Source organism: Mus musculus, chromosome 14 (assembly GCF_000001635.26).
Source record: "Mus musculus strain C57BL/6J chromosome 14, GRCm38.p6 C57BL/6J".
NCBI lineage: Eukaryota > Metazoa > Chordata > Mammalia > Rodentia > Muridae > Mus > Mus musculus.
In genome coordinates, this window is record NC_000080.6 from 43,634,383 (window position 1) to 43,660,498 (window position 26,116).

Below are 26,116 nucleotides of genomic sequence, written 5' to 3' on the forward strand. Positions count from 1 at the left end.
ACAACCAAGCCACCGTTAGTGAAAAATCAAAGGAAAAATCACATTGGCACAATATAGGCCTCATTTTGGAAGAAAACACCCTCAAATTCTAAGGCTTCAATAATCCCCCACACACACTTTTGAGCTCTGCATATTGGTATTGTGTGGCTCCAGATGGTAGTCAAAGGCAGATGTCTTCCAGTAAAAGACATATATGAATTTTCATCTTGCATCTCTGAGGGCAGGTTGCATTATAGCACACATTCAGCACACCCAGCATAAGAACACAGAAGCCTCAGATGACAAAGCCAAAGGGACTCCATCCTGAACTTATGGACCCATTAAAATTGAGGTTTAACCTGAACTCAGGCCATTCCATTCCCTGCCCTACCTCCTGAGTAGGGAGTAACTCGTGTTTGCTATGAGTAAAGTATTATGGTACAACCCCCAGCATCCTCATGCCTGAACTTGGGAATTCAGGAAGACAGATATTAGAGAAGTGATGGCTAGGAGGCTACAATCCAGTAATTTGTATAGTCCAGGTTGACCTTTGCTCACTGATGCCCACTTTAATTGTCTGGTTGTATTTGAGAAAGGGAGGGTGTGCAAGTTAATATTTTGAAGATAGGACAGAAAGATTACCATTTTATATTTGTCCTGATGTTGAGCCACTATATTCCAAAAAAAGGGGAGTTTTCCTGCAAAAGATGGGATTGTAAACAGAAGATTTTGTGAATCACATGGATATGTATGTGGGAACAATGCCCACTATCAAGATATGCACAGTAAGAAAATATTATCCAGGTTTTATACAATTAAAGGTATAGGAGAAAGATATTGGCCTTTGTGAAACAGGGAAATCCTGGGGAAGTAGACCGTATGTCACATGAATTTACTCAGGTGGTATATTTCTTATTGAGAAATAGCTCTTATATTCACTGTCCCTAGAGATTTGGGTGCTAACAAAAACCTCTTGTGCATTTCAGGGTCCTAATCAATGCTTTTCATCGAAAGCACTTGTTTTCTAATGAAGCAGATGAGAAATCTCTTAAATTTGGAAGGAGAGGTTGCCAAAGGGTATTTCCCAAGTCACAGGAGAGGCTCCAGGAAATGCACAACAGAAACTGGTCAATTTGGGGAGAACTAGTTATCAAATAGGCCTTAGCCTTTCCCAGTGACATCATAAGTAATGCCTTCCTTGGACCATCTGTTGTATCTATGAGAGAACTAGAATCTTCTATGACATCACCTGTGTTGTGGTTACAAAAGCTGCTTGTGGGATATTCCTTCAGTGCCTTTTTTATTCTCTATCAGGCATGTTTTCCCGGCTGCTCAGGTTATTTCACAGGGAGAATGGCAATCAAGGAGAGACCAGACCAAGGCAGAAGGAATTTGGCATCCTTTCTTATGAAAAAGGAAGAATGAAATCATTCTGGGGAAGACACGGTGAGTCCTTGGCAGAGTTGGGGAAATTTCTGGAACAGGTAGGCTTGAGCTAGCCTTCCCTGAGTAGATCTTACAAGCTGGAGCCTTGGAGTTTCTTAATGACAGACCAAGAGTCTAGAATTCCTGATAATTCATTTGACAGAGCCAGGAATTGACAAGCCTGCAGCTATTTTTCTGGGAGCTATTCAATTTCATTTAGTGTCAAAGACTGCCCTGTGAAGGCACTATGAGAATAACAATGTATCCCTTATTGGTAGGGAGTTGAAGCACTTCATCTTCTAGATTATTGTAGGATACATGAGTCTCTGATGCAGAGAACAGAGAAGGATTCTAACCTGGTCATGTGTTGAGGTCTCAGACACTTTGAGTTTGAACACACATGATTAGGTATTGATGAGTAAAGTATTATGGTACAACCCCCAGCATCCTCATGCCTGCACTTGGGAATTCAGGAAGACAGATATTAGAGAAGTGATGGCCAGGAGTCTACAATGCAGTAATTTGTACAGTCCAGGTTGACCTTTGCTAAGCACTATGAACTTCAGGTTTTCTTGACATAACATATGACATGAGCTGGAAATGTTCCCCAAACCTTTATGTCTGAGGCAGCTTTTGGATTTCAGGGCAAGGGGGAATGCTATAAGAACTGTGGTGGTAGTTGAGACCAACAGTGGTGGTTGGGAAGAGGAATATAGCTTAGCAGACCAGCTCAAAAAAAGCCTTTCTGCTTTTTCAGTGATTAATCCTGTCTCTAGCTTTTCTCTTCCTCAACCTTTTCTTTGGGACTCAGAATGGTCTCCCCTGCCCTGGGCCATCAACTATGCAAATGCATTTGTGTTTATCTATCTTCAGTGTCTGCTGGGAGAACATCATCCCAAAGTTGCAACATCACTAATCATATGAAGAATATGAATAAACTAGAAGATATGAAATTTTATATCAGGAAAATAAATGCTGAGTGGGAAGAACTTTTTCGAATCTTGGACATTGACATGAATACTGATTTGAACTTTAGGTAAAATTATGCCCTGTATCCTGTTGACTGTATTGTGCCCTCTCTGTTGACCCACATTTTCTCCCATGAATGGAGTGTGTCATCTCTCACATTCATTATAAGAAGTCTTGACAGTTATTTAATTGTTGGATGAGATAAGTGCTGTGTGTTCTATGGTCATCCTCTTTTGTACTTGCCCTTGACGTGCTTGGAGTCTGATTGGTTCTGTCAACAGCTGGAAGGACCTGGTCACAATAGCTGCCTTACTGTGTAAGAATGCAATGTCTGCAGGCCATTACTGCTTTACTCTTGTTTTATTCATTGTACTCTGAGTCTATGGAACCTACCTGGATTTATTTGGCATTTTAATTTTTTTTCTGTGTGTGAAGTTAGTTGTGTGTGTTTTGTTCAGGATCTGGGGTTGTGGGTCATTCGATGGGGTCTGAGGATGTGTGTGATACACAGTTTGTAGGGCATGATAGTGTTGAGCTCTTAGAGGCCCAAATTGATCATCAGGGTTCTTTATTCCCTGTGTTTAACTTGGTGTCACATAGGATTCTCCTGGAGTAGGAAGTGTTATAAAGCCTTTTCCTTTATATACTAGTTATGCCCTCTGAGAATTCATGTAGCAATATGAACAAAGGATTATCCCTGCCTTAAAACTAAGAGGAAAAAAAAAGCCTTAAAACTGAGGACCAAAGCCTGTGGGACAGTCTAGTAGAAACATTTCACAGAACTAGTGTATTCCTTTAGGCTCACCTAAGAGTTCTTGAGGGTCAACTATCTCCATTTGGTCCCCTCGCTCTGCTGTCCTCTGCCCAAGATAATAAGTTTAATCAGTACCAATAGGACCCAGTTGGAAGGAGCAAGGATGTGGCATACAATTTCCTTGGGAATTCCAGATACAGCCTTTTTGCACATGATACTTGATTGCTTAGTTCAGAGGATGATTTACTCTTTGGACCATGCTCTACCACAGGATGAATATTGAATTTACCATCATTAAATCACAACATGAGAAGACAATGTTGGATATGGAGAAAATGACGCAGTCAATAAGTGATACCATTGAGAAGTACAAGGAATTCATAGAAGATAACGATTCCTACAGGTGAGTCCCAGACACAGCTGAGACCCAGCACTAGGCAGGGAATGCTTGTGTCCTTCTAGGACTTTGTACAAAAGTGAGAGCTCTAGTTCTATACTATCTGTTTCTTAATAGGAGCCCTCCCTTGAGTCATGGGTCTTGGATTTGTACCTCTTGGACTCAGTTTTCCTAAGTGTGAATATTGTCCAAGACCCTCCAGTCTTTATTCTTCCAAATTCAGGATCTTCTGCATAGAAATCATTTCCACCATGCTGGGAATCTCAAGCAACCCTGAACTTCTAGGGTTGTGACAGCAGATTACAAGATCTGGGATCCATGACAAAAAATGGAAAGAGTTTATACCTTTTGGGTCTTCTCTCTCCCTAAGAGGGCATTGCCCTCTCCCTACTGATGGTTTTCTGGTACTACACACATATGAGCAACCATGAGGAAGTTTTCCTCTTCTGTGATGTATATGGAACACTCTTGGTGTAGGGTTATCAGAAATATTTTGAGACTTGTTACATGTGGCTGGTCTCTGGATTTGACCTGCCTCTATTTGGTACTTATGGATATACAGTGGACTCTAGTCTCGGGCTTTCTGGGGATCAGAGCCCTTGCAGGGATCATAATATTTGGAAGAGTGGCAGGCAAATCGAAGATAGCTGGGAATCAACATTTATGTTTTATTTGTTTGTGGTTCAGCATCAGGCACACCCACCTCCTGAAAGAATGCAATCAATTGAAGAAAAAAAGTAAGGATGTTGCTGAATGAGAACAGAAAGCTGCTGGTAGAGCAGGCTGACCAGGAGGCATCCTTTGGTGAAGAAAAGAGTTCTGTGATGAGACCAGCAAGAACCTACATCCCAAGTGCAAAGCAGCAGCAGGTAGGATGATGTGTATCAGAGGCAGATTTCCCTCATGGCTAACCATACATATAGACAATCAATGTAACAGTCCACCAACTTATCCAGGCACTCACCTCTGTCTCCTCCAAGTGTTTATTTAGGTGATCATCTACAAGGCTTTCTGTGGAGGTAGCCTTTTTCAAGAAACTATATGTTTAGCAAGCAAATTTTTCTGCCCTGCTATAATCTGCAGTTCACTAGGGGAGATTAGTTGATTACACATCACAACTCTACATGATATTAAGTTTGAAGGGTGCTGTGCTGGAGCCCTTCTTTAGATCAGTGGAGAGCTTTGAAGGAAGAAGTAAAGTCCTGAAGCTCATTTGCTTTGTGGGGATCAGGTAGGATTCCAGGTAGGACATCGATTGCAGGGATGAGAGCTTAGTGTAACTGACAAATAAGTGGATTTCACTGTTGCCTTTTGGAAGTTTTTGTCCCCCACCCCCACCGTTTCCCCTGTAGATTTTGATTCACACTGACTGACTAGCAGCTTGCCAGTCCTATTTTCTTTGAGTGCTGTTGGAGTTGGAGTTCCTGGGCCTTGTGGTCTGGAGCTGGCTGAATGAGCAGGGATGTAGGAAAGGCTTCTCACAATCTCAGGTTTGGTGTGAGAGTTTTGAGGCTTCATGAAAAAAATTTCTCCATATATACCCCTCATTCTGACCAAGAAGAATGTTCTCTAGAGGTTTCTATTTCTCTACTAAGAATACTAGAGTTGAATTTCTCAGTCGAAACATCTACACTGCATATTCTAAATTATTTGGTCTTCTAGCATGACAGATTCTTCATTGTTTTTTGCTCCTAGCCTTGCACAGACATGCTGTCCACCATGGGCATGTGGCCTCTATTTCAGGATCTATCCATGCAGGAGAGTTTGAAGTTTCATCCCAACACTGGTGAACTGCCCTTAAATGGTTATTCCTTCCTCTAACTCTACCTACTGAGGAACTTCTCAATTCTGCATTTCATCAATTAGGCACTTCATGCCTATTCTGCATGGTTATCCTACATGAGAGGTAACAGATTTGCTTCAGCCTTGACAATTCTATGGCATTATCTTGAACCCACAAGAGCTCTGCATGGGTGCCAGGTAACCTAGGAAAATTAGCATTTCATCTTCAAGCACCTGAACCTATAGGTCTCCATAAACTTCTATCTTTGATTGTGGATGATCTTGTTCAATTAAAAAACCACACAATCTGGAAGGACAAAGAAGAAATGTAGAGTAGGGACAAGAAATAAGGTTCTTCCATTAAGAACATTTTTCTTTATTTTAAAATTTTTTTATTTTTAATATTTTTATTATTACGTATTTTCCTCAATTACATTTAGAATGCTATCCCAAAAGTCCCCCATACCCTTCCCCCCACTTCCCTACCCATCCATTCCCATTTTTTGGCCCTGGCATTCCCCTGTACTGGGGCATATAAAGTTTGCGTGTCCAATGGGCCTCTCTTTGCAGTGATGGCCGACTAGGCCATCTTTTGATACATATGCAGCTAGAGTCAAGAGCTCCAGGGTACTGGTTAGTTCATAATGTTGTTCCACCTATAGGGTTGCAGAGGACCCAGAGTGCATCTAACAATCCTATTAATGAGTCTCTGGTTGAATACCATGCCCTCTTCTGGCCTCCGGAGGAATTGCATGCATTTGAGGCACAGTTGTGGTCCTGTGGGGATTTCTAGAGCCCCCTCTGGGCACCCCTAGGGTCCTGCCCTGCAAGCCTGGCTTGCTTGCTTTTTGCTGGTTTTGCTGGTACCAGGTGCGGGTTGTGGCAGGCAAAACATACATATAAATAATAATAATAATAATAATAATGATAATAAAAACAATGCTCCAAATTCAAACAAATAAACAAAACCCAAAAAGGCTCCAAATGTGTAGTCACACTAATATTACCTAAAAAGAAAGCCATGTCCCAACATGTCTGGGAAATCTCAACATGGGTAGATGGAGGTACTTTTCTGGAAATTCAGTATTTCTGCTTTACAGTTATCACCAATGCTGTATATCAAGGAAATGAGAGGCAGATAGCTCTGGGTTTCCTGATTTCTTATGAACCGCAAATGAATATTCATTTCATAACAAGCTTTAGAGCAATACAGTTGTGACTCTCATAATTTGGTCCGCATGCCTATTACAGGAACACGTGCATGCCATATACCATATTTTGGGGGTACCTAAATATATGACCTAAAGGATACAGTATATATCCATTTTCTATCATGAAGTGCTTATACACAGAGTAGGCCATGACATCCACGCCCCCCAAAATGTACCTTTGTGAAGCACTGGCTGTCTGGGAATTCTCGATTTAGACCATGATGCCTGGAGGTTACAGAAAACCATCTTGGCCTGTGAATTCTGGAGCTCCAGGAGTGTGACACCATACCTGGCTAAAAACGCTGGGCTTGAGACTGTAGGCTTTGAACTTGTTTCCTTATTGTTTGTTTGTTTTTTAATTCATAAAAGTGCAGACTTTTCATTCAGTATGGATTTAAAAAGAACCTCTCTGTACTCAGTTGGATCAGTATATGCAGTGTATATAGCTTTAGCAAAATATCAAAATAGTGACCAAAAAAAAGAAAGAGAAAATAAATATCAAATTCTCAAACTAATGCAACCAAAAACGCTAAGCCCCTAAGCAAACAAAACCCAAACCAACAGGGGCAGTTTAGTGGCACTGAATTACAACATGTGGTCAACCGTGAAGACAAGGTAGAAAGGCAGTTTCAGATGTAGTAGCCTATCAAGGCAAGCGTTGCCATGTTTCTTTGGGGGCTTTGTAGTTTAAGTCTTTGTAAGACCAAGGATGACACATGTTACAGGATTTTGCTCAAAGTTTTTTAACTTTACTTAACTCACCTCCATTAAATATTCTTGGTGGTGGGTGAGGACAAGTTTTAATTTACAGTCTTAGACATTTTCTGCTCTATGCTGAGCAGCTCTGGACGTGCTTCTGCCTTCTCTGAAGCCCTGCCTGGTGCAACCTCAGCAAGAGGGGAAGCCCATACACCTCTGTGTGGAAATGCACTGCCCCTGCATACCCGGAACATCATCTAATCTCTGCTCATGTCTTTCAACTCCTAAGAAGATGAATGTCTTCTTGATGTACAACAATAATTTTGTAGCATAAATATAATATAATATACCATAAACAATATAGTATAGAATACAAATTCTAGCAACCTAAGTGTTCTTGATGCTTTTTCCTGGAAGCACATAGCTCCCCTCCCCCTTTTTCTGACAAGTACTACACACAGCAGCACAGACCTGAGTATGGTATTGCTCCCTTCTCTCTGAAATGGTTGTTGAGCCTAATGAACTTAAAGCGTTGTTCATCCCCAAGTCTACACATTTTACATTAGCTGCAAATAGTGACGTTTCTTAGGTTCTCAGCTTGGAGCATGATAGAAGCTCTTATTGTCCATAAACAATTGTTTCTTATAGTGACCTTGTCCAACCCTACAACTTGGAGAAATGAATGCCTGCAGCTATACACTACAACCAGTAGAATTCTCTGAAAAGCTCTTTTGCAACATGTTTTACAGTTACACCTTTTCAGATAATCCATCTGAATCTCCAAAAGGTATTCTATTGCTGCTACTCTGAGGATGAAATTTCCAGGGTTTGGACATGCCTCAATTGCCTCTTGCCCCAGGCCTGCTTCCCTCAGCCCCTAGCTCTCTGGCCTCACAAAAATCAATAGTCTATAATTCATTAAGAGACTCTTGGAGTCTCCTGACAAACACAGCCAAAGGAAGTCTCCCATGCCTTATATTGGGACTTTTTATTCGATAGCCTATGGCTCTTGGGGAAGACTTTTTCCCAGTAGCATCTCTCTCTCTCTCTCTCTCTCTGTCTCTCTCTCTCTCTCTCTCTCTCTCTGTCTCTCTCTCTCATCCTTCTCAAATTAAACCTCTCCCTGTTTTATCCATTTTCCTTTTCATATCACCTTATCACCTGTATCCTGCTAGCCTATTCTACTCCCACGGTCTCCATTTACATTTTTGTTTTCTATGGTTACTGCAGATTAATACCAATTGAATAGTAGTGAGCTTTTTTGCAGTATTCTACTCTCCAGAACACAGACAAAAGATAGAGAAACATGAGAATTAAATGATACTACACATCAAATGGACAGATATGTGCAGAATATTCTACCCAAGTACCAAAGAATAAACATTCTACTCAACAATCCAGGGACTCATCTCTAAAATAGACAAGTTTGTGGGCCACAAAACAAATTTGAGCAAAACCAAAATAAGTCCATAGACCCTATTGCAACACAGTACAGTAACATTTAAAACCAACAGCAAACAATTCTCTAATAGGTACAAAACTCATTGTGATCAAAGAACTCAGTGCTGGATAATGATATATCAAAGAAGAAATCAAAAAAGAAAAAAAAAGTAGAAAATTTCCAGGAAAGAACATAATAACAGTATCTCCAGCACATGTCAAAATCTGTTCTACAAGGGAAATTAATATATCTAAGTTCTTCCATTTTTATAATATTTCTTCAATTATATGTCTGGGATTTAAGGCCATAAAACTGTACCACCAAACTGCAGGGTGGGTCTTTTGTACCTGGTTAATCCTATTTGGAAATGTCCCCATACATATATCTGTAGGTTTTACCTCATTCAGATACTAGGTAGATCTTGTTTGTTTGTTTGTTTGTTTGTTTGCTTTTTGAGACAGGGTTTCTCTGTATAGCCCTGACTGTCCTGGAACTCACTTTGTAGACCAGGCTGTCTTCAAACTCAGAGCTCTGCCTCCTGAGTGCTGGGATTAAAGGCATATGCCACCACGCCTGGCCCACTAGGAAGTTCTTAATCCAGTAAATTTGTGAAAGAAATTAACCATTAAATGTATATTTGGAACCTAAAATTTCAGAAAATGTGTCTGTAGCCATCATGGCTGGAGAGTATGGCATCAGGCAGTCAGGCAGTCAGTCGTTGTGCTGGAGCAGTAGCTGAGAGATTATAACTTCATCCTCAACCTGAGAATTAGAGGGACACTAGGAATGGCATGAGCCCTCTGAACACACACGCATGCACGCAAGCACACATGCACACAAACACACACACACACACACATACACACACACTCACACACACTAATGCCAGATCTCTCAATCTTCCCCAGTTTCACCACAGGAGAGCTGGTCCTGCCACTCATCTGCAGTGAGGTAGCCAGAATGCAGGGGAGATACTCTTCCTGCCCTTACTCTTTGCTACCTTAGGTAGACAAGAATCAAGCCCAGGGGACAAGAGAGAGTGACACCTTACCCACCCCTCACAAACTGTAGCTGTTAGAGCAGTACACCCACCATATCACCTGGGCTGAACACTAGAGTTGAGCCAGGTTGCAGGAGCAACAGTGACCCAGCCCCAAGAATGTGAGTACAGCAGAGATGACTCTGCCACTTGTCAGCTGAGCTGTGGCATGGGCATGGGAGAGAGGTTGTCCCCAATTTCCCAACCCTGTGCCAGGTAGGGGAGCAGGACTTAGGGCCATACAAGTGTTACACCTGGCCCTGCTCCTCACCAGCTCAAACACTCAAGAGGGCAGGCCCTGCAAATTGCCTGGGTAGCACAGAAAGCTGGCCCTTGTCTAAGGATATTATATCACAGCAACAGGAAAAGAAATGAAGTCACCATAGTTTTGAACTCCTGAATTTCAGAATTGAGGATAAAAATCCTGTATTGATTAAGGCATCCACTTTGTGGTACTTTGTAATGATCGCTCCAGAAAATCAACATGGGACTTTTCAAATGGCTATTCTTCAAACATTTGCTGAAGTTTATTTTAGAGAAAATGATGTCAGCCTTCACTCACATGGGATCTGTTTGATTCCTGTAGAATGTACCAGGCTTGCATCTTTGCTGTTTGTGCAAGGGCTTTTTAAAAACATGAACACCTCCAGAAGGGGCCTCAGATGCAAAATTTCTAATCTTGCCCTTTCCTCCCTGCTGCAGACCCTCTGGGCCCCTGTGTCTGCATAGAACGGGTCTCTAGAGTAAGTGGGCAAAGCTTAGGATTAAATTGACAAACAGACACACACAGGATAGGTGTTGAATCTGAATGTAATGACAGTTCGAGCATTAGACTATTTTATAATACAGCAAATTATCAGGAGCTACAAATCACAATAAGACAAGGTACACTGAAATTTACCAGATACAAGCAAAAAATGAATTTGCAAGAACTGGATAAATGTTTACAATAGAGATCAACAGCCCTGCCTAGGATCAGCCTAATGCCAGGCAAGAATATCACACTTTAGTGTTAATAGCACCAGGGGGTTTTAACTCTTGACAGGCCTCAAGATTATTGTAGTGTCACGGACCCCTAAATTCCTAGGCCTTGTAAAATCTTATCTTGTCTGGAAAATTCCCCATTTATCAGGACAGTATATCAACTTGCTCTTGGCATGGAATGTAGCCTGTAGTAAAGATTTCTATCTCAGTGAGATTCCCAGGCACTTTCTGCAGATCAACTGGGCTAATGGCCATTTTATTGTAATGATTAATTAGTTACTGAATAGGTTAAACTCCTGGCTGTAATCTGGAATCTTGGAACACTGAGAGAGGCTTTAGCTATGTCAGAATTCAATCTTAAATGGCACTTATAATAGGATAATGCTTAGAAGAGGGCACGTGGATCCATACACTAGACTAACGCGGGACTGGAAAATTAATTTTATGGGTTAGGGGGATCACTAGACTCCAGGAGGGAGTTTCCTTGAAACTCTTTTCCTCACGGCCAGCTTCCAAGCTTCTGCTTGTCAAACTGACCTAACTGGAGAACATGGCTTTCACCAGACTCCAGGAGGGAGCTTTCCTGAAACTCTTTTCCTAATGAGATAGCTTCCAAACTTTTGCCTGTCAAGCTGACTCCACCAGAGTACGTAGCACCTCCCCAGACCAATTGTCTCAAAGTCCTGATGACCTCTTATTAGTTTGCTCCAAATCTCTCTTTCTTGGGATTACAGAATACTGCTCTAATGAGGGAGAAGGTAACATTGTGGCTTAGAGCAGTGCCTGAGTATTAAAATAGTCATTAGAGCTTCCTGGAAGACACCTGTGCCTGATCCCATCCCTGTTGTTTAGAGTCAAAGATTGTAGAGTATAGGGGTGAGCCTTTAGTAGAAAGACACCTCCAGAGGTCAGCATGCATCACCAGGGTTGACATTCAATGAAGCTCAAGGGCATTGCCCCTGGTTTTTCCCAGCAGGAATAATAGAGAAGAAACTGGAGATATTCCCATCACAAGTTTGTTGTGGATAGCCCTGGGGCTAATTATATAAGTTGTTAATTCTGTTCTCCTGTGGGTGGTTGTGACAAGGAATGAGTCAGCACTCAGGTGATTTCCTGTAAACCTGATTCCTATTTTAATTTGTAGAGCTGATGATTGGGCAGATAAAAGGGAAGGTGGAGCAGAAGGAGGGGGGAGGAGAAGGAGAAAATGGAAGACAGAGAGGACACAGAGGAGGAGGAAGAAGCAGAAAAGTGGAGCAGAAGCACATGGTCTGGAGAAACTGCCAGTTCGAAGGTGTCTCATAAGCTCTGAAAGATGGTATTGTAGCAGTAGATCTGCCCTTCTAGGTGCACTGCATGTAATCATATTGTATTGTTCCTTGCTGGGATATATTTGGGTTGGAGAGAAGTACAGCAACACAGGTTTTATTCTAGTCTACTTTCCTTTGATTATTAACACAAAAAAAAGAAACTTTCAACAAATCTCAGTAGGTCTTTCAAGTATGCGGAGACGACAGTACTATAGCTATACAGAGTAGAAGAAAGTCACCATGATAGTGAGGAGTAGATGACATGCAATGTAAACAGTAGGGGCAGCCTAGGGGGTTACCCAGGACTAAAGCCTTTCACTAAGTACTGAATGCCTTATGCATTTATTTCTGTAAGTACTGAATGCCTTACGCATTTCTAACTTTTGGCTCTGCTTACAGATCATCGTTCTCTGAAGAATGGAAAGTCAGGGACAGGGCATGACATTCTTCAGTGGTTGTTAGATAAAAAATTTTTATAAAAATGTGTGTGTGTGTGTGTCTGATATATGTAGTAAACATGAACATTTTAACATGGAGGGATACACACATTTGTGCGATGTCTAGGTCAGATAAGAACATGAAGTGTCCTGTTCTATTATTTTCTGTCCTATTACTTGCAGAGAGTACTTACTGTCTGGGTCATCTTTCCAGGTCTTCCTTTATTTAAATGTATTTTTCTCTCCTCCATGTATCACCCCACTGTATATCCTCCTGGGATCTAATTTGGCCAAAAGACATAAGCTATGGTTATGGTGTGGTTAGTGCATAGGTTGTGTGGGGAGTAGAGCAAGGATGTATGATGTGTGGTATGATTTCAGAGTTGATGAGATGGTTGTTGCAGAGATTTGTTTAGAAGGAAGGAGATGGATACTGTTAGGTAAGAGATTTCAAACTACAATATACTCTAGAAATATACTCTAGTACTTAACGCTGTAGAAGGGAAAGTTCACTCCCCAGAAACTTACTCAATATTTTATGGAGAACTTAAGTAAATAGTTCAAAGTCTCCAAATGAAAAGATGTGACAGGGTGGACAAATGAAAAGGCTCATTAGAGGTGGTAGTTTCATTTCTCTTGCTGTGATGAAATATCCAAGACAAAAAGTGTCTTAGGGAATAAACAGTTCATTTAGCTTACAGTTTCATGGGACTGTCTATCATTGCAGGAAGTCATAACAGCTGGTGGTTCACATTACAGGTCTCATCACACTGACCGTCCAAAACAGAGAGAAATGAACACATATATGCTCACTAGCTCACTTGAGTGCTTGCTTGTGTTCAGCTCAGTTCTCCACAGGAAGACTGGGGTTGGCTAGTGTAGAGTAGTGAAGTGTAGTATAATGTAATGCTTAATGTTTACTGTGCCTGAGACCCTGGACTCCCTCTCTAGTAATGCCCACTTAGAAAAGCTGAAATCAGAAGAGCAGGTGACAGATCTTGGGACAGATGTTGAGAGGGAGACCGTAGGCAATGAGTTGCAAACTCAGCTACCAATGGATTACCTCTTCTGTAGAAGTACTGTGGTGGGCAGCAATTGGCCAAATATCTCCAAGCAACTGCTAAAGAGAAATTGGTATGTTCTCCACACACAACACACACACACACACACACACACACAGACACACTAATGTGACAGACGTCTGACCTGATGGATGTGCCAATTACCATCTTCAGCAATGTGATCTTCCTATTGACTTCTGGAAAGTATCCAAGAGCAATCCCAATGGCCTTTAATGTTTCCTGAGTGGGTATTAGACTTCCATGATGAACAACCCAAAACAAAATAACCTAAAACTGCCCCTGGGTTTTTCATTTGATAGTTTATGGGATTTAGGGGAGGCATTGTCAGCATAAGAGATTAATTCTATTTAAAGTCCTTTATATGGATTTGTGTATTATAATGGTTCTACAATTGTTGGTTTCCATGTAGCCTTTCAAAAGTCTTCAGTCAGTTATCCCACCCCGATACTACCTCCTTCTCTTAGTTTGGTTTTGCTTTTTTGCCCTGCAGTAAAGGTGTGGAAAAGCCACTGGGCAGACCAAATGCAGAGATGTTAGACTATATTTGCCATAAGCCCACTGTCTGGTATTGACCTGGATGGAAATGCAGCTACACTACTTAGAGGGTAGGAAAATGTAGCATTGGATGTGGGAGGTTGAAACTGGGCTTATATTTTTAAAAACTTAGTACATTTTTGTCTTGGCAAAAGCATGGCATCATATGGGCAGACATGGTGATGGGAATTCTGTGTCTGGAACTCTAGGAAGCAAGAATACCTGTCCTGAGATGTTGAAACTTTAAAGCTGTTTTTAATAACAGGAATTACAGAGGGCTACAGACAGAACAGAGTGTTTGCTCTTCTGACCATCATGAGCCTAAGGGGCTGTCTGAGGCAGCCCTGTTCTTACACTTCACCATACTTATGGTCCTTTGGCTTGGGACAGTCTCAACTCCAAACAACTCAATCTTTCAAATCATAACACCCTGAACAAACTCCAAGGAAGGGAGACTGAGTGAAGCATAGACAAAGTTGGAAAGAAAATGGTAGCAGGCAAGGATGAAAATAAACTAGGATGCCAAGAAGATACAAGAAGCCCCCTGGTCCTCCACTGTGCAGTCACTATTCATGATGTGCAGAGAGGGAACACAAAGGCTTAGCCAGCCTTTTTCACTTTCAGCCAAATGGGTTTAACACAGCAGGCTCATTGCTAATTCCAGGTTTCACCTTCCTTTCTTTTCTTACAAATGATTTCATACAGATAAGCACTTTTCCCTCTACAAACCCTTCAAAATCTGACTTTACACCATGTTTGTCTCCATTTGTTCTAGTGAGCTAGGTGGAGAGGAATGATGACCAGCTGTTTCCCCAATGCAAAATGAACTGACAGAGTACTTTTCTCTTTTAAGTTGTCCTCTATTATATCATTTAAGGTGTTTGCTCACAGAGTGACTATGTGAATATATACAATCAAATACATACATATGTGTACAGAGACACATGAATACGTGCCTTCACATATACATACACACACAAATAAAAGAAAAGAATACATGAATGAACAGTACTATATACTTGCACCTACAACAAGCAGCTACCATTACATAAATATGACACATAAACATGCTCACAAACACCTGGGCAAAAACACATACAAAGATATATATATACACACACACACAGACACACACACAAACACACACACACAGACACACACACACACACACACACACACACACACACCAATGAAAACACTGCTATATTACAGCACATTTCCTGACAACTGAGGAAGTATTAGGACCTGAGCTGTGTAATCGATTCTTAAATTAACCCAACTTGTTCTGCCTGGGCCTGTGCTGATTTCCTTGTCAGGAACTTTTTCCAAACAGATATTTGCTGCTTCTACAAGTATGATATAAAACAGACAAATCGGTCCTCTGAACACACAAGTGGGTCCACACAAGATTCAAGGTTCTAAAAAAGAGAATTCAGAAGAATATCCTCCAGCAAGCTCCAAGCTGAAATATATTCTGCTCTTTAAACCTAGCTTAGCTACTTCTCATAAGACTCTCTAGCACCAATAAAAACAGTTAGTCATAGATATTATCCAGTAGCTGCAATTCAACACATTACAGTTCATGCTATATAATACCAGGGCCAGGAACAGGAATGGGTAGGATGGTAAAAAGGGAAGTGGAAAGGGAATTGGGGGAGGTTTTTTTTTTTTTTTTTAATGAGGGGAAACCTGGAAACGGGAAAATGTGAGTAAAGAAAATACCCAATTTAAAAACACAGTTGTGTGCATGCACGCGCGCGCGCGCACACACACACACACACACACACACACACAAGTTAATAATGCCAGCCAAAAAGAGGTTAGTGACTTAACATGCCTTGATTTTTCTTAAATGCAGCATTCTGCAAAACAATGAGAGGGAATCTGTACAGAAGCAAAGTCATGTCTATGATAAACTCAGCAAAACAACATCAGCAAAGGAATGCAGTGTAGGATTCCATGAATCCACTTGGTGAAGCCAGTAAGACACTCATTAGATTCCAGGGGTTTATCTTAGTGCAACGAAGGCAAAGGAGTCTAAGTTTTATTTTTAAAATGCTTACATGTTTAACTTTTTATTACTAGGAATTTAATTAGAAAACAATAAAACTGGAGACTGTCCTTCTGTCCTAGGAGTGTACTGGGCCCAAGAAGCTCTCCTCTGAGATAGCTGCCATAGAGAAGATCGGAGGACCTGGTTCCTAGATAATTCCGGAAGTGACATCCTGAGTCACCTCTCCATACCATAGAGCTGGAAGGGGTTGCTGTCAGGGGTCCAGGAACTCCTCTGCCTAGAAAGGAAAGCTAGCAATGACCAACTGGGAGGGGGACAAGAGCATGTGGCTGGAATGGAAGTGGCCACGAAGGTCACATCTGGCCTGGTGTCCTCACCTCCTGACACAGGGGTCTGAGAATCTCCTGTGATCCCTGCCAGCATCCACGAGGCAGGCAAGAGAAAGAGTGCTTTGTGAAGGCCCTGAAGCAGAAGACAGAGACAGAAGTGGAACTTCACGAAGAAGCTTGATCCCAGGGCCACTGGAGTCTGAGGTCCAGTGGATGGAGAGCCACGATAATCCAGGTAAGTTGGCTTCTGTGGTTCCTCAAACAACACCAATGCTTTACCACCAGGCCAGGGAACCATCTTTTGTGACTCCGGGGTGCCTGGACTCCTGCCCCATGATCTCCAAGAGACCAACACTCCCACCTTAGAAGGATAGGCTGTTGTTTAGGTTGCTAAGTGTTCTTTCAATAGGAACATCAAGATCCTTGGAGCCCCATTTTGTCTCATTTCTTCAGCTAGCTGTTTTTGAGCACTCCTTTTGTTCCCCATATCATACTGGTATTCCAAAGGTACCATGCCTGCTTTGGGGTTTTTTTCTCACATTGGTGGGCCTCCAAACCCAGGGTCTGGAAGTTGTAATGAATGAGGGAAGGACTGGGAAGGGGAATCTGAGGTCACATGGTAAGATTTGCAAAAGGTGGGCTGGACTATCATTGTTTTCATTCACTTTTAAGTGTTGGCAACTTGGTTTCTCTTAGTTAAGAAAGGCATTAATTGTTGAAACACTCCACTATGTATAACATATAGCCCAGGTTTCTTGGGTAAGACCACCTCTGGTCTACCCCCTCCCTACTACCACCTTCTGAAGTTTCCATCAGGATGAGATAAAACTCATGAGAAGGCACAGTGAGTCAAGTTGTGTGTCTGGCACTTGAAGCAGACAGCATTGTCTTCCTCCTTGTTAATGAATTGGCAGTTACAAAAACAAACAAATAAAAAAACCCAAAACACTAAAATGTTTGTATAAAATTATAGAAAATAACACCATGATCTTCCTAGCTATGAGCAATTGAATCTCCTAACAATTAATTAAGACCAAACCCTACAAAGATCTCTGCCTGGGAGGTGACAGAAGATTCACAGATGCTGGTCAGAAGGCTTAAACAAAACAGGAAGTCTCAGGTTCAGTGACAGACCTGGTTTCCAGGGAATATGTTACAGAAAGGATGAATAAAAAACAAACAAACAAAAAGATGCTGTCCCAACAAACAAACAAACACACACACACACAAATAAATAAATAAATAAATAAAACAAACAAAAAAAATAAAACTAAACAAAACCTTACATAAATAACTGGACTTCCAACACACCCACCAATATACAGATTGGTACACACATGCTTATGCCACACACAAACACATTCTCTCTCTCTCTCTCTCTCTCATATATATATATATATACATACCTGTCGCTCTCTCTGTCCACAAATCATAAGTGAGTAGAAAACTATGAGGAGATAACAAAGGATGGTAGAGAAACAGTTGAATGGGGACTATGGAAGGCTTATGTTTAATGTGAGACACTGGACTCTGCTATCCATCCCTTGGGCACTAACATTTCTTAGGGGGCACATTTCTTAGACTAGGTTGAGAGTGTTAGTGAAATTTCATTCTTGAAGCCTCACATCTCTCACACTAACACTCAGGCTGAGAGAAGCCTTTCTCACATCCCTGTTGATCCAGTCAGCTCCAGAATATAAGCTCTAGGAAAGAACTCTAGCAACACTGACAGAAAACAAGACTGACAAGTACATGCTCAGGCTCTTTCAGTGTGAGCCAAGATGTAGGCAGAGTGATGAGACCATCTTGCAATGCAGGGAAAGGGGAGAGAAAGCATACAAGCCCCCCACCCAAGGCAATGATTTCCACTCATATGGCAATTCCACTGGGATCTAATACTTGCAAATTTTGTCCTGCCTGTGATCTCACATGACCCCTAAGAAGCAAATGACGTCATCAATCAACATTCTGTGCTACTACAATGGAGGCAAGCACATGGGACTCATTTAGCATACTGGCATGACTTGTATACTATGTGTTCAACCTATCTATCATAAGGAAATGCAGCTTTTAGTTGAGCAGGATTGTTTACTTCCCAAATATGTAGTTTCTTGAAGGAGGATAACTGCACATAAAGTCTTGGAAATGATCCCAGAAATGAACAACTGGATGAGACATAGGAGAGAGCATGGATAAGGTACAGGATGGTTGCTTAGGCTTGACTGTGTTTAAGGTTAGACATGACTGCAACCTGCTCCTCATGATTTATGCATCCTACCAGCTGCTGCTTGATACATAGGTCATTGGTCTTCAGGCTGCCTTCTTTACACAGCCTCTTTGATTCGGTGGAGCATTTTCTAATGCTATCTGCTCCTCTAGCAACTGTCTATTCTCCTTCCACAACATCCTGACTTTGTGCTGGAGAGGGTTATATTCACTCTGGAGGTGGCAGTGCCTGATGCCGAGTCACAAACAAACAAATGATTACACAAGTCAGCATCCATCTTCCTCCCACTCCTCCAAGGACCATCCCTGCCACAATGGGATGAAGAAGAGAAGAGACCCAACCAACATACAGTCTTTCTAGGTGTCCCATGGAAACCTTATCTATGTATCTACATTCAAATATACTTTGTTGGAAAGGACAATGATTTGAGTTGCTCACAGACTCTTCACACTTGGCCTATATGACTTTAAGAGGTAAAAATCTTAGAGCCTTGCTTTGAAGGAGCCAGGCTTCTGGTTTAGAGGCAAACAGTATATAAACTGAGCTCCTACTTTGGTTCAAAGACAAGGATGGACAGACATATCCTGTGCCTAGTGTTTGAATCACGACCCTGTTAGTCACTCACCAGTAGAATTGATTTTCTTTAGTCAACTCCTTATACTTGTACAAGGCCTCACTGATGTCCCGGGTCATTCTCTTCAGGTAAGTCATCACCTGGTCATGTTGCATCTTGAGCATGAATGTCCTAATTTTGATTCTGTGGGAGGGCATGGCCCAAGGAACAAATAATCCCATGAACTAAGGATACAAGGATCATGTTAATTCAAGCTGAATCCTGGACTGCCCCAACACATATATGCCACGACATTGCTCCATGTTACCAGTTCCACTTGGAGCTTATCAAAGTTATTACTCTTTGCCTGGGATCAGTAGAGGCAGGGAAGTAAAGGCAGGGATTTCACCTACTTTATCTCGCTGAAGGGGCATGAAAAATAGAATAACTCTCCAAGAACTTTCCAGGAACCTGTGCCGTAGTCCTGGATCCACCTAAAACCTGTGATGACACATCAGTTTGTAGACAAGGAATTGACAATCCTTGCTTCTGTTGCTACATAAACTCCCAAAGGACCTAATCAGTATCTACAGAATACTACATTTCCAGTGTGCACCTAAGGTGAGCTCATAGCTCATATGCTGTGCTCCTCAAAGTGAGGCTCCCTCTGTCTTCACTATTTTTGGCTGGAAACTGTGTCAAGCAAAATCCCAGGCCCCAGCATACTATACAGACACTCCAGCTCTTAAGTGGAACACACACACACACACACACACACACACACACACACACTGACACCCCCCTCATAATCAAACACAATCAGAATGCCAAATGAACACACATTATCTAATAGTATAGTGAATAAAATTTGATAAAAGCAGTGATGAACTATGGCCAATCCAGTTATACTGAGAGACAGTATGTGGGACCAGGCCCCTCCAGCTGTTGACAGGACCAGTTGAACCCAAATTACTTCCAGGTCAACTGCAAACATGATTGGCCATAAACACAGTGTACTTTGCATCTCCCCAAAACTTATACCTGTATAGGATTCTTACAATGCAGGATTAGGGCTCACACACTACAACCCTTATGCCCAGATTGTAATTCAAACCACAGGCTCTGATTTACCTTTGGAGAAATCAAATTTCCTGAGTCCCATTTTAGAACTATTTGAACTTGAAGTTCTGTGTTGAAAATCCATTCAGCAAAATGAATTTGGATGTGTGGACAGCCTGGTGTTGTAGCCTCCTGTGATATGAGGGAATCTGAGGTTAACAGAGAGGGCCCAAGACAGTCAGCAAAGAACTGGGCATAATGACTACCTGTTGTTCAAATCCTTGTTAGTGTAATTGGCTAGGATTCCCTGGAGTCCATTTCTCTCATTTTTGATCTTCTGGAGATCCCTTTTGAGCTTTTCCATCCTCTTCATTCTCTGCTCCTGCTTATTGGTGGTGGAGGCTTGGGGTGATGCCTTTCCAACAGACCATGTAGGTTGACAGACACTAGTAAACTCGTAGAGATAATAGGGCAGGGAATGGAGACAACATGCTTTTCCTTTTCTTTGGGGCTCTTGTGAGATTATTCATTTCTTGTGTTTTCTTGGGTATAATTACACTCAATCTGTTGGAATTTTGCTTCTAGTATCCTCTGTAGTGCTGAATTAGTGGAAAGAGATTGTTTGAATTTGTTTTTTGTCGCAGAATATCTTAGTTTCTCCAACTATGGCCGTAAAGAATTTTCTGGATATAGTAGCCAAGGCTGGCTTTTGTGTTCTCTTAGAGTCTGAAAGACATTTGTCCAAGATCTTTTAGATATTACCATTTCTGGTGACATGTCAATGTAATTCTCATAGGTCTTTCTTTGTATGTTACTTGACTTTCTTTCCTTAGAGCTTGTAATATTTTCTTTCTTTATTCTGTACATTTATACTTTTGTTTAATATGTGATAGGATGATTTTCTGTATTGGTCCAAATGATTTGGTGTGTTGTAGGTTTCTTGTAAATTTAAGGCCATCTCTGTCTTTAGGTTAAGGACTTTTAAAAATCATATTGTTGAAGATGTTTTCTGGGTCTTTGAACTGTTATCCCTCACCCACTTTTTTTTTCCATTATTCTTAGTTTTGTTCTTTTTATTGTGTCCTGCATTTGCTAGATGTTTTGAGTTAGGAATTTTTTACTCTGTATATTCTTTGAGTGACTTTTTAATATCATCTATTATCATCATCTATGGTATTTCCTTTGCCTGAGATTCTCTTTTCTATGTTCTGTTGGTGAGGCTTGCAGCTGTAGACCCTCATGTTTTTTGTAAGTTGTCTTTCTCCAGGGTTGCCCCATTTGTGATTTTTGTACCTTTATTTTTACTTTTTCTTTATTGATTTTCTTATGTATTTCCATCCCAAATGTTATCCTCCTTCTCAGTTCCCCCTCCAAAAACCTCATCCCCTCTACTTCTAGCATTGCCTCTATGTATGAGGGTGCTCCTATACCCCCTCGTCCAAACACTCCTGCCTCAGTGCCCTAGCATTGCCCAACCCTGGATCATCATCCCTGTGCAGGACCAATGGCACAACCTCCCATTGATGCCAGATAAGGCATTCCTCTACTACGTATCCAGCTGGAACTCTGGATATCCCCTCATGTACTATGTGCTTGGTGGTTTAGTGCATGTGAGTTTTGTGAGGCTCTGTTTGGTTGATTTTGTTGTTTTACTTATGGGGTTGCAAGCCCCTTCTGTTCCTTCAGTCCTTGTCCTAACTTCAGAATCTAGGTCCACTCGCTCGTTCTCATGTTTGGCTGCATGCATAGCATTTCAAAAGACACCAATACCAAAAGTTACATTTATGAAGTAGCATTAGAATAATTACATGATACGGGGGCAGGAGTATCACCAAAACATGAAGAAGTACATAAAAGATTTGCTGCAGCAGTAGGAAGGTTGAGAACCATTGCTATATACTGATGTACTGAGTCATCTCCTGATTACCCAAAATCCTACATAATCCTAACTTGATACAAATGTTATCTATCATTTTTACACTGTGATTAGGGAAAAGGAACAAAAATGTTCTTCCACCTGAGGGGAAAAAAGGAGAGGGGGCAGGGAGGGAGGGAGGGAATGAGGAAGAGACAGAGAGAGAGAGACAGAGAGAGAGAGAGACAGAGAGAGACAGAGAGAGGAAGGAAGGATTGAAGGAAGGAAGGAAGGAAGGAAGGAAGGAAGAAAGAAAGAAAGAAAGAAAGAAAGAAAGAAAGAAAGAAAGAAAGAAAGAAAGAAACCAGGCTCCTGACAGCATCAGATTTCTTGATATCAGCAGTAGTGACTGGGTTTGGTGACTCCAGATGGAATGGATCCCAAGTTGGGGCAGTCTCTCTTGATGGCCTTTCCTTCATGCTCTGCTCTTCTCTTTATCCCTGCATTTCCTTTTGAGAGAAGGAATTCTGGATTAATACTTTTGAGGTGGTTGGGTAGCCCCAACCTTAAAAGGTTGCCATGCTTATCCAATAAATATGGTCTGTATAGTTCCTACTTCCCCTTTGTTTGGTATTTAGGCTAATGTCCTCCCTGTTGGGTTCTGGGAATTTCTTGGGTCCCTGGCATCTGAGACTTTATAGTGGCTACACACAGTTCCCCCTCCCCAATGGCTACAGACCTCCTTTCAAATGACTTTCCCTCTGTAGTTCTTCCCCATCTCCTTCCATATCTGAACCAGAACCCCCTTTACCTCCTACTCTTCTCTCCCTCCCAGATCCTTCTCTCCTCCTATTTCCAAACATTCTTTGCTTCCCCCTTCTGAGTAGAACTGTAGCATTCACACTCTGGTGTGATCTTCCTTTTTCTTCAGTTTCCCATGGTCTGTTAGTTGTATTGTGGGCATCCCATGCATTTTTTGACCAATTTCCACTTATCAATAACTACATACCATGTGTATCCTTTTGTGACTAGGATACCACACTCAGGATGATATTTCAACTTCCAAACATTGGCCTTTGAATTTCATGAAGTAATGTTTTTAAAAGCTGAGTACTACTTCTGTACACTGTACCATATTTTTTGTATCCATTCTTCTGTGAGGGACATCTGGGTTGTTTTCAGAGACTGGTCATTATATATAAGGCTGCTATGAACATAGTGGTGCATGTGTCCTTATAATATATTGGAGAATCTTTTGGGTATATGTACCATGGTGGTATAGCGGCATTTGAGGTAGAACCATTTCCAACTTTCTCAGGAATTGCCAGATTGATCTCCAAAGTGGTTTTTCCAACTTGCAGTCCCCGCAGGAATGGAGGAATGTTCTTCTTTCTTTACATTCTTGCCAGAATCACCTGTCAGCTGAGTTTTGTTCTTGGCCCATCTGAGTGCTGTGAAGTGGAAACTTAGGGTCATTTTGATTTGCATTTCCCTGATGACTAAAGATGTTGAACATTTCTTAAGTACATCTCAGCCATTCAAGATTCCTCAGTTGAGAATTTTCTGTTTAGCTCTGTACCCCATTCTTTAATAGGGTTATTAGGATCTCTGGAGTGTAACTTCTTGAGTTCTTTTTATATTTTGGATATTAGCCCTCTATCAGATGTAGGGTTGGTACAGAAGTTTTCCCTATATGTGTGTGCAATTTTGTCCTTTTGACAGCATCCTTTGACTTACAAAGCTTTTCAATTTTATGGGGTCCCATTTGACACTGTTTTTGGTCCTACAGCATGAGTCATTGGTGTCCTGTACAGGAACATTTCCCCTGTGACAATGTGTTTGAGGTTCTTTACTGTTCTCTCTTGTATTAGATTCAGTGTATCTTGTTTTACGTGGAGGTCCTTGAGTGACTTGGACTAGAGCTTTGTACAAGGAGATAAGAATACATCAATTTGCATTCTTCTATATGCAGACTGCCAGTTGAACAAGCACCAATTGTTGAAAATGCTGTCTTTTATCCACTGGATGGTTTTGGCTCCTTTGACAAAGATCAAGTGACCATTGAATGTAGGTTCATTTCTAGGTCTTCAATTCTATTCTGTTGGTCTACTTGTCTCTCTATACCAGAAACATGACATTTTTATCACTATTGCCCTGTGGGATATTTTGAGATCAGGGATGGTGATTTCCTGAGCCATTCTTTTATTGTTAGGAATAGTTTTTGCTATACTGGGGTTTATGTTATTCCAGATAAATTTGAGAATTGCTTTTTCTATCTCTGTGAAGGAATGATTTGGAATTGTGATGGGGATTGCATTGAATCCGTAGATTGCTTTTGGCAAGATGGACCTTTTTTACTATATTAATCCTGCTTGTCAATGACCATGGGACATCTTTCCATCTTCTAAGGTCTTCTTTGATTTCTTTGTTCAGAGACTTAATGTTCTTGTCATTCACATCTTTCCCTTGCTTTGTTCCAGTCACACCAAGATATTGTTTGTGACTATTGTGAAGTATGTAGTTTTAAAAAATCTCTTCCTCAGTATAATTATCCTTTGAGTAAAGTTCCTGGATTGTTTGAGTTAATTTTGTATCCATTGGCTTTGCTAAAGTGGTTTATCAGCTGTAGGAGTTCTCTCCTGGATTTTTTTGAGCTCACTTATGTGTAATATTCCATACTCCTCAAATTGTAGTGTCTTGAATTCCTCCCTTCCAATTTGTAACACTTTGATCGGCATTTTTGCCTGATTGCTCTGGCTAAAATGTCAAAGACTATGTTGAATACATAGGGGAAGAGGGGGAAGTCTTTCCTTGTCTCTGATTTTAATGGGATGGCTTCAAATTTTTCTCCATATATTTTGATGTTGGCAACTGGATTGCTCTATTATGCTCGTTTCTTTCTGAAACATGACTTTCTGATTCCTCCAATGCATTTATCTTGAAGTTATATTGTATTTTGTCAAACACTTTTTCAGCATCTTATGAGATTATCCAATATATTTTAAGTTATTTAAATAGTGGATTACATTGATGGATGTCCATATATTGAATCATTCCTGCATCCGTGGGATGATACAGTATCTAATGAGATGATCAAATAATAATTTCTTAAATTTATTACATAGTATATTACTTTGATGAATTCCAAAACATTGAATCATTCTTACATCCTATACATGATGCATATTGGATCATGGTGAGTGATCATTTGCATGTGTTATTAGAAACAGTTTCCAAGACGTTATTGAGTATTTTTGCATCAATATTTGTTATGGTTTTTATATGCTCAACCCACTGAGTGGCAACATAAGAAGGAGTGGCCAAGTTAGAGTATATGGGACACTGTGTGTGTGGTCAAAACCCTCACCCTAGCTGCCTGGACATTAATGTTCTATTAGCAGCCTTCACATGAACATGTAGGACTCTCAGCTTCTCCTGTACAATGCCTTTCTGGATGCATCCATGTGGCCACCTTGTTGGTACTTGACTGATCCTCTTAACCTGTAAGGCATCCACATTGAATTGTAGGAGAAGCTGCAGTGCAGCCAGATTTGGAGGAGTCCCAAAACCCTCCTGGGACAACTAGTCATGGAGTTTGTTCAGCAGCCATCCATCTGCAGCAGTTAGGGTGTTCTTCAGAGTCACATCTCTTCTCTAAAGCTTTGAAGAACCACCTGTCTGAGGGCCAGAAGCTCTTGTGAGTATCTGCTGATGCAGAGTTAGAAACAGCTCTACTAAGTACTCAGCCTGATGCACAGAGTCCTAAGGGGAGACACAGCAAATACAGAGGTCTGAAGGAAAGGACAAAGTACCCAAAATCTGAGTATCCAAGGCTGTATCCTCAGATTAGAAAGACAACAGAAAAAATGGAGAGGGAACCCAGTAAGTGACAATGGGGAGAAGGGAGGCCAGGTGTTCCGGGTGGTCATGAAATCTGCACAGAGTTCACAGTAAATTTCAATGTGGATTATGAAAGTAGAAAATGTTCACTTTCTTTTATTACATTCACCTTGTTTGGGCAGATAATCCATGCAGG

At 41.2% G+C, this 26,116-nt stretch overlaps 1 protein-coding gene across 1 annotated transcript in view; it reads left to right on the plus strand.

Annotated features, from left to right (window-relative positions):
• Gm21154 (predicted gene, 21154) overlaps positions 1–26,116 on the plus strand; it is a 276,362-nt gene that overhangs the window by 237,674 nt on the left and 12,572 nt on the right. The window contains exons 6-7 of the mRNA XM_017316337.2: positions 5,220–5,310; positions 16,478–16,621. Of these exons, the coding sequence (XP_017171826.2) occupies positions 5,220–5,310; positions 16,478–16,621 (235 nt within the window). The remainder of the gene's footprint in view (positions 1–5,219; positions 5,311–16,477; positions 16,622–26,116) is intronic.